The sequence below is a fragment of the Spea bombifrons genome, chromosome 3 (genome assembly GCF_027358695.1).
Source record: "Spea bombifrons isolate aSpeBom1 chromosome 3, aSpeBom1.2.pri, whole genome shotgun sequence".
Taxonomy (NCBI): domain Eukaryota; kingdom Metazoa; phylum Chordata; class Amphibia; order Anura; family Pelobatidae; genus Spea; species Spea bombifrons.
Genome location: NC_071089.1, coordinates 72,567,880 through 72,583,367, shown reverse-complemented (window position 1 = coordinate 72,583,367; position 15,488 = coordinate 72,567,880). Strand labels below are relative to the sequence as shown.

General features: G+C 41.5%; 1 protein-coding gene across 1 annotated transcript in view; it reads right to left on the bottom strand.

Moving 5' to 3' along the window:
- FILIP1 (filamin A interacting protein 1) overlaps positions 1–14,318 on the bottom strand; it is a 74,036-nt gene extending 59,718 nt beyond the window's left edge. Inside the window, exon 1 of the mRNA XM_053458779.1 lies at positions 14,279–14,318. Within this exon, the coding sequence (XP_053314754.1) occupies positions 14,279–14,317 (39 nt within the window). The 5' untranslated portion in view covers position 14,318. The remainder of the gene's footprint in view (positions 1–14,278) is intronic.
- Positions 14,319–15,488: the final 1,170 nt, after the last annotated feature.

Sequence of the window (15,488 nt, the reverse complement as noted above, 5' to 3'; positions counted from 1 at the left end):
TCTTCTTTACCGCAGATCTGCTTCTTCTCTTCTTGTTCTTCTGTCTTCTTTCCTTTGTCTTCTTTCTTTGCTTCTTCACGTCTTCTTTCTTCTTCTTCTGTTTAAAAAACAAGCACTGACTTCCATTCAGTGCTCGGTTATTGTACTGGCTGGGCTGCTACTCTTGTAGTAGTTGTTTCTACACTACTTGTTGCTGAATTGTGTTTGTTCCTGACTACTCTGAATTCTCCATTCCTGACCCGACTTGCCTGACCATTCTTTATTCTCCGTTGCTGATATTTGCCTGTTCCTGACGATGCTGATCTCTTCATTCCTGACCTGGCTTGTTTGACCATTCTACTTGGGACTGTGTTCGTTTCTGTGCCTATCGTTGCAATCACTGCATACTGGGTTCCTCACTTGAACTCCACGTTACTTTCGTTACAGTTAGAGTGAGAAAAACATCAAAATGCAAACAAAAATTCAGAGCTCTCTGAGTTATTTGTTTCACTGGGGTCCCTTCTTGTTTTAGGGACATTCACATGATTTGTCTAAATTGGCAAATTTAGTTAACATTAAAACTTGTCTGAATCTGAATTGTGCTAGTCTAGTAAGCACACAGAAAACAAAGGGGTAAATGGCATCATATAGTATATAAACACAGTTTAATAAAAAGATGTATTTTCACAAGCCTTTTGCTCTTCTGGTGTGCTCACTTTTGTAGACTACAACTACCATCAACCTCATTAGCCTTGCTGGTGATGGGAGTTGTCATCCACGGATGATAATCAGGCTATTCCTTAAAAAAAATGTTTATAAAATATAGAGTAAAATATGTAGGGTATTTTTTATGCGTGATTAATTTTGTTCGCTGGCTGTGGCATAATGTACAGTGACAATGTTTCCAGTGTGCCAGCCAATGATGACATGGTAGCAGGCAACAATAGTAGCTGAACACATTCACATTGTTTATTAAACAGAGACAATGTTTACGTCCAGAGGAGTAAAAGTTATTATAGGCCAGCAAGGCACAGGTTACGTGAACATAGATTGCTAATCACCCTTTCCTAAAATGCATTTGTGACGGATGAAGCCAAGGCATGGGGTTGCGCAATGTGAAAACAGGCCGAAAAGGTCATCTCAATCCAGTGATCTCATGCTGGGATAAATTGAGCAGGAACACACAAGTGATAGCATCACCACGAGAACATCTATAAATGGTTTAACTACATTAAAGTTATAAGCAGCGGATAACCCAGTGATTTGTTTAGCATGCATTATACCTCTAAAGCAGAATTTGTTGCCCAAAATTGAGAACTTTTATATAATCTTATGTATAGCTACAGGGTGTTTTGGGTGGTCCTTTCTTGTTGGTGTTCATGTTTAACTCTTCAGAGTTTATTTTCCCTTTACATGGCAATAGGTTTGCCTATGACCTGAAATAAACTTATAAAGCACATTTCAGCTACTTTCATGAAATCTAGCAGGTATTGCACTGCCTATGGTGTGTTCTGACCCTTGCTCCTTGGATATGAGGAGATGACACAACCCCGTTAATACAGCCCCAGCTGCGTGTGTTATACACTGGCTAGTGGAGCAGCGCTTAGAAGGGTTCGGTTGCAGGCAAGGAAGCCAAAGTTAGTCCAGTGGTCACTAAGGCAGGCAGCAGACAAAAGGTTAATCCATAGACAATCCAGGGCCAATATGAAAGGCAGCAGACAAAGAGTTAGTCCAGAGTTCAGGAACAGGAGCACAGAGCTTGGGACAGAACGTAGCACACTTTCAGCGCCATTTGCAGGAAGCTTAGAAGCTTTTTAGGGCTGCTGGGTGTGACATCACATATGATGCCACAGACTCCGTCCCTCTGATCACCTCCTTGATTGTCTCTGATAGGGGGCAGCGTGGCATGCTTTGCCACCGGCCCACCTCCTCCAGGCCAAAGCCATCTCCTCTTCCTGGACTCCACCTCCACTCCCCTCTGCAAGGACCAAGCTGTGACTGCGAGTGTACATCCTTGACAGCAGGACAAAACTATTTATTATTATTATTATTATCTTTTATTTATATAGTGCCAACAATTTACGCAGCGCTTTGACTTAATAGCTTGAAGTTGATTGGGAAAAGGCGTAAGTAGTGGATGTATGTCACATATTACAGATGTGCCAAAACGTAACAGATTAATCAAAAATGCAGCGCTAAGAAATTCAGATGTCAAATCAAAGCGGATTTCTCTATGTATCTTGCTGCCTAGCTGTTTGTTCAAATTACTTCTACAGGAAGGAAAAGGGGAACAATGTACTCTTTATCCCAGTAATCAGTGTATGTATGGAGCTGGTAATTCTTGATTCACATCAGATCGTTTTTCATATGAACATCAGTAAACAATGCTTTGAAACATATGGACATTATGATATGTGAAAGACATGTCTGTGTTGTACCTGACAAGTGAAAAAGCAAAGAGATGTTTTGCGTTTGAAATTCATCTACAAACCAACACAGTCCATCACAACCTAAGTCTTCAAACTCAAAAGGGGATGGATTGCAGTTTTTGTTCCTCAACACCCTTGCTAACAGGTGGGCCCAACCTGGGCCCTTAGTAAAGCCTTGCAGTGCTGCATGCAGGATCACCCCATCATATAAGTGAATGTATAAGTGAATAATATTGAGGGAGTTCCTCTTTTTTAACCAATGTCGTTTGTGACTGAACACTCACCCAAAGGCATTTTTGGAATATTGTCCAGTAGAAATTGAAAGAAGAGAACCTCAGAGATTGGTTTGATGCCTGGGAAGGACTGACATCCCTTTCTGGTATGATCTGCTCACTGACCTGTAGCACACAGCTGTTTTGCTCCTACTTCAATACCGCATTTGCTCAATTATAAAATGACCCTGATTATAAGATGACACCCCAAAATTTGAATATTAATTTAGGGAAAAAAAAGAAAAAAAAATTACTAGTAAATATTAATTCACATATAAACTATTTTTTCATATTAAATAAAAACTATGATTGAGAAAAATGCATGTCTTGTTTTTATTTCCTTTTATTTGTCAACCTGCCCCTCAGTTATGCAAACTGCCCCCCAGATATTACTTGGTTAACTCATTTCAATACAACTACCAATGGTCATTGAAATCCTTTCTAGCCATTTTTCAATCCCTCATTGCAAAAAACTACTTTAAGAAACTCAGACTGAGAGGATAGGGGACAGGGCTCTGGAGTGAGACAGAAAGGCTAAAGTATAATCCAGTGTGAAGATAGACTGGAGGTGTCCAGTAATACATGTTAAAACAATAGATCCCAGTAATATTACAGTGAATAAAAGTTAAGAGAACAAAGGAAGGGGTTTATCCATGAGATGTCAGGAGAGCCCTGAATTCACTATACACAATGAAGTACCATCCCTGGCAAGTCCCCCCCCCCCACAGGAAGACCTGGGTCGGCCTTGAGCAATGTATGTTTTATTCACTGATTTTCTTGAAATCTTGCTAATCTAGCTATGCATTATACGGGGTCAACCAAGTTCTTCTTACTGCAGAAACTCATTGGGTTGGACCTTCATCATTCAAAATTAAGTTGGTGATTTAAAACCACAATTCTACTGCAAACTCATGCTAATTTATTTAATAAATTTCCATTACTGGTATCTTCCATAGCTCCATAGCTTATAGATAAATATATGTATTTTTTTTTTCACATTTTTTCCATATGATAATGTAACTTCATCGATAAAACAACATTCCAAATCGTGGTTAAATAAACACAGACAAATATTTACTGGGTCAAAATAAGTTTCATGAGAGGATTATATAGGACCGGGATCACTGCTTCCCAGTAACGGTTATAGTATGCGTGCAAAAAATTCCATATCTTGTTTAGAGTCACATAAGCATCATCTAGTCTGGTGACTTTCATCTAGTGATGGCATATTTATATCCAGCACTCTTAGTTACTGAAGGAAACCAGAGTTTGTACTGAACATTTCATCCTCTCTTTCAAACAAAATGGTTTCCAGACTCCAAACAGATAATATTTTGTACAAATGACACTCATGTGCGTATGACTTGTACGCTTCCATCTGCCTGTTCCACAGTATGTATGTAGATTTGTGTAGAAGAAGACCGTCACAGGCAGCCAGTTTGTATGTGACACTATGACAGTGATATAATAATATGACATTATATACCCATGCCCTGTCCTGTGTTGTGTAAGGGTAACCTGCATAGTTATAGGTTTATATACTGTATTCTAAAAGGTTACATACATAATAAAGCAGGTATCTGAAAAATGAAATCTTTAATTGCTTACTAGCGGTCGTTTCGTTTTTGCCACTATAGACAACGCAAAGTTTAACCTAACCCTGTAGGATTTTTTTAGATTGTATACATATACACTCTGTAGGATAAACATTTACACATTGAATGATGTGCACACTATGTATCCGTGACAGAAAAAAAATGGGTGCTGTCTGTTTCCTCCTGTTATAGGATCTTAATGACTGGAAATTCTTTTGTTTATGGCTGTGCTCTGATGTTACTCACATTTTTTAGCATTAAAATGGGATAATCGTACAATATTAAAGCAGAATTATTTTTTTTTATTTACATTTTAACCAGATGTTAATATTTTTGGGCTCTGTGTCTTAGTCTGTTTAAATGTATAGCCCTGTGTGTACTTTCATCTAATAGCCAACCTCTCCCCAAATTTTTGTTATAAATGTGACTGCAATGTTAGGGGGGTTATCTGTCTTGTATCACCATCCCATGCAAACAGTTTAACACAAAACATTTAGAGTTCTATTCGCTGAGGGAGAATAACTTAATTAAGAACTTCATTATTGGTTCTGGAACCAACACTTTAATCCACTCCAGAGTAGAGAATATTGATTTGATTTGTAATCAATGTTGGGGTTTTTCAGTCACAATCCACTGAAAAGAGAATTGGAAACATGGTGGCTAATTGAGACCTGGCCACATAGTTTTCATGGCGCAAGAAGCCTTAGCAAGTATAGTCAGACATATCTTCTGGTTCTGGGTCTGGAAAGCAGATCATCTTCTCCCTTGCTTACCCAGTACCTGAGCCCAGACCTAAAACACCATGTAAGGAGGAGTGATTAGTTAGAATATGAGATCTACAATGGGCAAGTTAGGGTCTCATTAACTCATTGAAGCTAGAAGTATAAAAGTACAGTAAGGATCTCTAGAAAAGGGGAAATAAGATCAAAGAGGGGATGTGAGGGAAGATGGGTGCCTAATGGGAGTGCCCAAGCAGGTGTTTAATGTTAACTGTTTTGGTAATCTCTAGCCTGTTGAGCCAAAAAATTAGTTACCAAAGTGTCTTTCAGACAGTATCTTTTTTTTATAGTATTGTGCAATGCTATGTTCTAGTACTAATTCTGGCAAAAGCCATGTAAGGATAATTACTTCAATTACAATAATTAAAACAATTATATGTGCACAATAATGTGCTTGTCTTTTGGCAGGAACATAAATGAAACTTGGGGTATTTTTGGACACAACTATGAAAAAAATAACATTTATTCACTTTGCCCTCGGGTAAAGGTGAGGATTTTGTGTTCTCCCTTATGTCAAAGAGGACATTCAGAGCTCAAATACTATCATCGTCTGTGGTGATGTGGAAAGGTAGAGGATGTGTAGTTCATCCTATTAATCCTTACTTACCAACTAAATTACTCATTTGCATTCCCTCCCATAAATCCAAGAGAAGGCTAAGTAATTGAACACAGCCAATGGCTCTTTAATGTTGAGTAAAATTGAAGACTATTGTGGCATTACACTCACTCAGTATTCCTGTAATTGCACATTTCTTTTTGGCTCTGAACATATGTTTGAACATGCATTAATTCTCCAGCAGTATTTTATTAAAAAACAAATAAAAGCATTAGTACTGCACTAAACTAGAGGAATACCAAACTGAGCTAGGGGCCGGAGTAATTATTTTGCTAATTGGGTCTGGATCTGGATCTTCACCTCCCTGTCTTCATTCTTCTTTTCAAAGTATTGCACAATTATCCACTTGAGCTCTGCCACCATCAGTGGTTTATATACTTAAGGCGTGTGATGAAGGTTCCATATTATCCTGAGTTTTTCCTAATTAGAAAAAAGTCTGAAGGCACCTGTTGGGTGAACTCCCTTCAACATAAAGAGTAGCATGTTCATGCCAGTCTATTCACAACGCTGGCATATTATTTCTATGTATGCCAAAGTGTTCCCATCTGGGCCAGGTGTCATAAGATAAGAAAACAATGTGTAATTGTCTATGTGTCCTTTCAGCTATCTTGGCAAATGTAACTGCTACATGTTAACGTAAGAATAATTAGCACACAAGTATTTACATGTTTGGAAGTAAGATGAATAGATGTAAAAATGGTAGCGTCTGCTCAGGCACACTGTGTTCTGTGAAACAATTGCATCGTACATACTGGCCCATACAGAGCCTTACCTCAACCCCTTTGAACACCTTTGGGATGAACTTGGAACGGAGAAAAATAGTTCTTAAGCCAGGAAGGCAATATTGAGCAGCTGGCAGGATGTGTGTCCACGTGAAATAATATGAAGAGATGTAGCTAGGGTTGCCACCTTTTGCTGAGCCATTTCCTGGACACTCTTTGAGAGTTTGGATATGGGGGTTCGACTGTGGCGTCATCATGGGCATGGTTTTACCAGTGACAGAAGAGCAAAACATGAATAAAATATAGTTCAGATATAGTTACCACATTGGCGACTTCTTCCAAAAAGCACATACATTTCATATGTTGCTGATCAGAATGTATAGGGAGCTGTGCATGGGATGTATAATTAAGTAGCTCATTTCATTATGTAAGTTTATACATCCCACACACACTGCAGGTCAGCACATGTGCTGGTCATCAACAAGGGGAATTTACATCTGTTCTGAGAAAGAAAGAAAAAAGAGCAGGGGCTGGATATGAGATCAGTTCTAGTGTAGACCATGCTATATCCCGACATGACCCCAACATGATGTCACAGGATACCAGTGCACACCTTCCTGTAATTAGGTGTGGCTTTCCATGAGCCCTAAGCGAGTGCATTTAAGTACAGTGAAAATAATAATCATGCATAAAGTTTGCATGAAAAAAGATGGGGTATAGTGGCAGCATTCCCTGATTACACTAATAACCCACATACAGTTTATGTTCTAGAAGGCCACATCTGTCCCTTACATATTACCTTATATTGTAATTTTTTATGCTATTGGCTTAAGGGATTTAGAGGTACAAATTTTTATTTTAAAAAAAAATATATGTAGTATATAAGTATATTAACACCAGATCTATCACCAGCAATGCTGGCTTCTGCTAACGGGAGAGTCCAGGCTGTTGATAGACTGTCCCCGTACCAGACCCCGACAAAGCCACTCATCTGAGTACCCGCTATCCACGGGTACCGGATCCAGCGTTGCGCCTCAACTTCCTCCTCTGCATCCAGTGTGATTGCTTCTGTTACCAACTTTATGCATCCCCGAATGGAGACGGCGGGGAACGCGCTCGGATGACGTCACGCACGGAGGCAGGGCATCCACCGAGCAGCAAGTATAAAACCCAGCACTGAGCAGTGCTCAGTTATTGTGCCGAGTACTGCTGTTTCGGTTGTTATTACTATCTTACTGAATTCCTGTGTACTAAACCTGGCTATTCCCTTGGACTCCGCTAACCTCCTTGAACCTGACCTTGGCTACTAAGTAGCTTTCTCTGATTCCTGTGCATTGACTCTGGCTATCTCGTGTCCTGCATCCCGGACTCCACGGTAACTTGCCTTCATCACCCCTGACATAGTCAGCCCAACCTCCTATTGGGAGATGTCCCTGCCGCAGCAAGAAAGTGAGGATGTACAGGTACATTCTAACCTGTCACGTTTTTGGGCACATACCTATACATCAACTCTGAGCCCAATCATATCCTTTTGGGGGTTCCATAAGACCAATGTCTGCGCTATGAAGCATCTTAATCTGCTGATTTGGTAGTATTAACTACCACCTTAGGTGGTCACCTTAGGTGCTAACAGTATCATTCAGTCATAGCCATACCTGGGAGCCTTTCCTTTGTGGGACGTGGCCAGGACTGCCCACTGATGTCAGTGGGTGGTCCTGTTACGTAGGTGGGCTGTCCCGCTGCCATCAGTGGGCGTTTCTGATGACGTTGGGGGCATTCCTGCTAATGACAGTGGGCATACCCATGGCTCTGCGGGAAACACCCTCATTTAAAGGGGAAATGACCCCTTTCCCACGACCCGGAGGATTTGGGTGTTGGCACAGAGAACCAGAGAAGTGGTGCCCAGGTATGGTGATAGCCCCCTGCTTCTGACATATTATTGTGAATATGTGTTTCTAGCAAAACTTAATATTGTAAAGCATCTGTGGGAAAATAGATTTCTGGAATTAAATAGTTTTATCATGTGTACACAAAATAACAACAGTGTTGGGACACATCAACTCCCACCTTCCCCCCAGAACACAGATTGTTGCATTAAAGTGATTATAGGCCTTTGTTAAACATGATGTCAGTCTGGCCCAGTTATGTTAATACAAACTTGGAAATTATCTTCAAACTTATGCTACTTTGTAGCCTTTGGGACACATGTAATACAGATACTGCATCTTTTCAAAAAGATCAAACGGAACAAGCTTTGCAGATGGTTTTAGGTCATTATAGTCTATATTTCATCAATGGGTATAGCGCCACCATGTGGATGTAATGAAAAATTCACAAGAATAAAAACTATCTTGACTGTATTATAGCTGAATTTGCATGAAGTGTCTCATTCTTAAAAGTACTTCCAAGGCACAACTAGGGACTATATTCCATTCTGCTAATGATACATGACAGGAAGTATGGGATATTTGTGTAGCCAAAAAATGGTTGTCACACACATTTTAGAACCTACATTTGTGAGGGGGGGGGGTTATGCGTTTTAAGTAGGAAAAAAGATTATACCATTGCATACCAAATTGATCCCATGCATAAGGGTGTGATACCAAAGTGATTACTCTGAATAGCAGAACAGCACTCCAATATTTCTGGTGCTTGAACTGGGCTCCACCAGCACCCCAAAATATCACAAATAAAGTCGTTCAGCACTCCAGCAGTTCAGTGAGGTATATTTAATTCAGCAACATGGGCACGTGCACACATGATTAATGATTGTTGTAATTAACCTGTTTTTTTTGCTATATAAACTCACTGCATTCACATGTTTGCCATGGCTCGATAAAGACCGTAAGGTCGAAACATTGCCTGTGTTGCTGAATTAAATACACCTCACTGAACTACTGGAGTGCTGAGCGACTTTATTTGTAAAAATGGTAGTCCAGACATCACCAGACAAATCATTTGTGTGTATGGGGTTGATGGTTTTCTTATATAGAACAGATTCCCCTTGAATTTTAAATATGGGCTGAGGCTATGGCTTTCATTGGTCTTAAGATGATGGATTTTTTCCCTGATTAAATTCAAGGAAAAGAGTTAAGGTTCTGTTAAGGATAAGCCATAGGATCAGTTACTAAGCTTGCCATACCCTATCTTGTTTACATTCAGTCTACTTTTTATTGAAATCATATGCTTATATTATAATAATCATAAATTATATATACCGTATTGGCTCGGATATAGGCCGCCCCCGTATATAGGCCGCACCCTAAAAGTTTGGTGCTTTTTTAAAGAAAATTTTTTTTCTTTAACATGCTGCCACTGTCCTCCCCCCGAGATATGCTGCCACTGTCCTCCCTCCCCGCGATACGCTGCCGCTGTCCTCCCCCCCGAGATATGCTGCCACTGTCCTCCCTCCCCGAGATATGCTACCACTGTCCTCCCCCCCGAGATACGCTGCCACTGTCCTCCCTCCCCGAGATACGCTGCCACTGTCCTCCCTCCCCGCGATACGCTGCCGCTGTCCTCCCTCCCCGCGATCCGCTGCCCTCCCCGCGATCCGCTGCCCTCCCTCCCCGCGATCCGCTGCCCTCCCTCCCCGAGATCCGCTGCCCTCCCTCCCCGCGATACGCTGCCCTCCCTCCCCGCGATACGCTGCCCTCCCTCCCCGCGATCCGCTGCCGCTGTCCTCCCTCCCCGCGATCCGCTGCCGCTGTCCTCCCTCCCCGCGATACGCTGCCGCTGTCCTCCTCTGCCCCCCCTCCTCGACTTACCGGAGCAGACTCCCGGGCGTCTTCAGGGCCGGCGAGGGACATCTACGCAATACGCGTATGCAACTTCCGGTACCGTTACCGGAAGTTGCATTTGCGTATTGCGTAAATGTCTCCCGCCGGCCCCGCAAGACACCCGGGAGTCTGCTCCGGTAAGTCGGGGGTGGGCAGAGGTAAAACGCTTAGATAACCTCCCGTGCCGGTACTCCCCCCCGTGGGAAGTGCTGGCAGGGGAGGCTGTCTGAGCGTATCGGGGAGAAGGATGCAGGTCCCCTGCACCGCTGCGGGGGATCTGTATCCTAACCCCGCTGCCTGCCCGGCGCCCGGGACTGCATGTCCCGGGCGTCGGGCGCTAGACCCCGAATATAGGCCGCACCCCCACTTTAAAAACTTAAAGTGGAGGAAAAAAGTGCGGCCTATATTCGAGCCAATACGGTATATATATATATATATATATATATATATATATATATATATATATATATATATATATATATATATATATATATATATAATAAGAACAAAATATAAAATCAAGTTCAATCTATTATATATGTCTCTTGCTGCTAATGATCCAAAAAAAGATGACACACACACTGCAGCATTACTTTAGTATAAAAGATGGAAAAGATTCTTTTGGACAGAATAATGGCACAGTTATACTCATATTTTTAGGATTTGACTAAAAATGCTCCCAGTCCTCATTGTCCACCAGTTATTCATGCTAATTAGTTTGTGATTTCTATCTTTTTACATTTTTTTGTGTAATTTTTATTAAGCTTTATTCAGAATAGTTGGTACTGGGCTGCTTTTAAAGGTAGCCTGTGGTGCACCTTTACCTTATGTGTATACCTGGCGACATCCCATTCCCTCCTCGGGGTCGATGTTTTAGCAAGGAGTGTGGATAGCCACGCATGTAAGGGGGATATCCACACAAGGGCCAACCATGCCCACCTATACAGGTTAGGGCTATTTATCCGCTTGGGCTAGAATGAACTAATAAAGCCTTATGTTTATTTAACGTGCTGAGCCAAGAAGCCTTCATACATTTGGGAATGAGATGGGTGAGTCAAAAAAATGTAGGGGTTCTCTGTGGCCACAGTTACTGGCACAGAAATCCAACACGTTCACGGCTTGGCACATTTGTTTGCTAACCTGATAATTCTGTCATATATTTTTGTTATAACTTGTTGCAATTTTGACAGAAATTTGGGCTTGCAATGACAATATAAATCCCCTCCCCCATGTGTCCCAGTTCATACCACTAGAACAATAAACATTTAAAGATAGTTAATACAGGGTGGAATACTTTGCATATAGCTATCAACAGTCCTAAACTTGCTTGAATGTCTCTGCCAACTGGGTTTTATGCCTTGACTGTCTGCTGTCCTGGCTAGTGTCCCATTTATTGGGACTGCTAGCAGACTTGCATGCAAAAGACACAAATAAGGCATTAATGAGCTAATTATGTTACGCCTGTGCCGACATATTGTGGGTGCACCCACATGTAATACAACTCATGTTAGAGCCTTGCATCACCTGGGCCTTAGAAGCTGGTAAGTATGCTTGAGATGAAGAAGCTTTTTTTCTCCGGTGTGTTGCAGAGAAGTACACAGCAAGGAATATTATTTTATATAAAAACAAAAAACAGTAAGTCTGAGGTGTAACATCTGCCGTGGAAAGTACCCCTGTAAACATTTGGACACCATATCTGGTTGAGCTCATGTGTCCACATGCCACACCAGGAGTGTAAATAGAAACCACAGGGCCCTGGTGCAAAATTGCCCCTGGGCACTCTAACTTCACAGGCAACATGTGCCACCTTTGCCCTCAAACAGCTTGTCTGTGCCACCTTTGCCCCAAGCAGCTTGTCTGTGCCATCTGTCCCCCAAACATGTCTGTACCATATTTGACCTTAAACTGCCTGCCTATGCCCATTCTGCCCCTTCACAGCCTGCATGTGCCACCCCTGCCCCTTCAACAACAGACCTTGAACCAGCTAGGAGCAGTTCTATCAGGTGTAGTATACAGTGGGGCAAAAAATTATTTAGTCAGCCACCAATTGTGCAAGTTCTCCCACTTAAAAAGATGAGAGAGGCCTGTAATTTTCACCATAGGTACACTTCAACTATGAGAGACAGAATGGGGGGAAAGAATACCGAAAATCACATTGTAGGATTTCGAATGAATTCATTGGTAAATTCCTCGGTAAAATAAGTATTTGGTCACCTACAAACAAGCAAGATATCTGGCTCTCACAGACCTGTAACATCTTCTTTAAGAGTCTCCTCTGTCCTCCACTCACTACCTGTATTAATGGCACCTGTTTGAACTTGTTATCAGTATAAAAGACACCTGTCCACAACCTCAAACAGTCACACTCCAAACCCCACTATGGCCAAGACCACAGAGCTGTCGAAGGACACTAGAAACAAAATTGTAGACCTGCACCAGGCTGGGACAACTGAATCTGCAATAGGCAAGCAGCTTGGTGTGAAGAAATCAACTGTGGGAGCAATTATTCGAAAATGGAAGACATACAGGACCACTGATAATCTCCCTCGATCTAGGGCTCCACGCAAGATCTCACCCCGTGGTGTCAAAATGATCACAAGAACGGTGAGAAAAAATCCCAGAACCACACGGGGGGACCTAGTGAATGACCTGCAGAGAGCTGAGACCAAAGTAACAAAGGCTACCATCAGTAACACACTACGCCGCCAGGGACTCAAATCATGCAGTGCCAGACGTGTCCCCCGGCTTAAGCCAGTACATGTCCGGGCCCGTCTGAAGTTTGCTAGAGAGCATTTGGATGATCCAGAAGAGGATTGGGCGAATGTCATATGGTCAGATGAAACCAATGTGGAACTTTTTGGTAGAATCTCAACTCGTCATGTTTGGAGGAGAAAGAATGCTGAGTTGCATCCAAAGAACACCATACCTACGGTGAAGCATGGGGGTGGAAACCTCATGCTTTGGGGCTGTTTTTCTGCAAAGGGACCAGGACGACTGATCCGTGTAAAGGAAAGAATGAATGGGGCCATGTATCATCAGATTTTGAGTGAAAACCTCCTTCCATCAGCAAGGGCATTGAAGATGAAACGTGGCTGGGTTTTTCAGCATGACAATGATCCCAAACACACCACCCGGGCAACGAAGGAGTGCCTTCGTAAGAAGCATTTCAAGGTCCTGGAGTGGCCTAGCCAGTCTCCAGATCTCAATCCCATAGAAAACCTTTGGAGGGAGTTGAAAGTCCGTGTTGCCCAGCGACAGCCCCAAAACATCACTGCTCTAGAGGAGATCTGCATGGAGGAATGGTCCAAAATACCAGCAACAGTGTGTGAAAACCTTGTTAAGACTTACAGAAAACATTTGACCTCTGTCATTGCCAACAAAGGGTATATAACAAAGTATTGATATGTACTTTTGTTATTGACCAAATACTTATTTTCCACCATAATTTGCAAATAAATTCTTTAAAAATCAGACAATGTGATTTATGGACTTTGTTGTCTCATTCGGTGTCTCTCATAGTTGAAGTGTACCTATGGTGAAAATTACAGGCCTCTCTCATCTTTGTAAGTGGGAGAACTTGCACAATTCGTGGCTGACTAAATACTTTTTTGCCCCACTGTATGTGTGTGAGAGAGAGAGAGGTATTTAAAAGTCAGCATGATTCAGTTTGTCTTTGTTAGGGTTTGATCACTAAAGGAAGAGTTGGTAGGAGAGTTGTGGATGAACACTTGCAAATTTCTTCAGGAGAAAAGACTGAGCTGGCCTTGCATAAAGTATAATTCTATGGGTTAGCAGAGTTTGAAGAAATCTCACTAATTGTACTATGCATTATACACGACAATCCAACCTCACTGGCATGTACTCATGTGGAGTGGAGTCAAGCAGTTGACACCACAACTCTCCCGCAGACTCATTCATGGGTGAATAGACCCTTTTACCTCTCTTTCTTGTAATCACAAATACAGTACCTCCATGGAAAGCTATCTTTAACAAATAGTGTACAACAGACAGCTGAAACACTCACTGTTTTTAGTCATAAGGATTTGGCCATAGGTTGATATTGTTTCATGTGGAATTTAAACAAGTCTACTATAAATATAAACTTACCACAGCAACAGCCACTGTCTTCCAGAATTTCCCAGGCATTGTGTGTATGGTTTTAGAATCGCAGAAATCTCTGTGCTTAGAGAATGTGTCCCTTAAAATGAGACGCACAAATGGGTTTGAAAGTAGTGAAATTCTGTCTCTCAAAGGGCACTTTGACAAAATATTAGAGTGGGAGGTAATCTCCGTGACTGAGACATGCACATTAGTACCACACAAGTGCCATGTGAATGGAGCAGATAAACATCAGTTGTATCAGTGGGAGAAAAGGCTGCATTGTAGACATTGTTGGCTGAAAAAGAAGAAATTCTAATTCTACAGTCATTTTGCAATTCATTTTATAAAGGAATGCAGTGATGTGACACAAACATGATACATTTCATCATTTTCTTCCCTCTGTGGCTAGGGAGCCTGAAGTATACTACTCAGTATAGAAAAATGTTAAATTTGTTTCAAAATGTTTTGACTATGAAATAAAGAAATCTACAGTTATTGTTGATGCATGCACGGCAATGAATGGAATTTCATATGGGGTGTATACAGTGGTGAGAAAAAGGAAGTAAACCCTTTACCAGCATTTATGTATAAATGTGCCTTAAAATATGATATGATCTTCATCTGAGTTACAATAAAGAACAAATGCAATATGACATTATTGTATGGTTCTTGTTCATATTGAATACATCATTCAACCATTCACAGTGTGGGTTGGAAAAAAGTATGTGAATCCCTAGGCTAATCACTTCAACACAAGCTAATTGCTGATTTGCATAAAAGTTAAAAAGTGTTACAAAGTAATGTCAAAGAGTTTACATATTCATCAGTCAACAGTTAGACAAATTGTTTATAAATGGAGACAATTTAGTACTGTGGCTACCCTCCCTAGAAGTGGTCACCCAGCCAAGATGACTCCAAGGGCACAACGAAGAATGCTCAAAGAGGTGAAACAAGAACGTTAGAATAACAGCTAAAGGCTTGAAGGAATCACTGAACAAGTATGGAGTACATGGAACAGCTGCCCTTAAAAATATAAAAAAAAACTATTGCTGCGCCCCTGAACACTACTATGAAAATGTTTTGTGGACTGAACTAAGGTTGAAATGTTCGGAAAGAACATGCAGCACTACATATGGCATAAAAAGGGCACCACATACCAACATGAACACATCATCCCAATGGTGAAGTACAGTGGAGGAAACATCATGATTTGCGA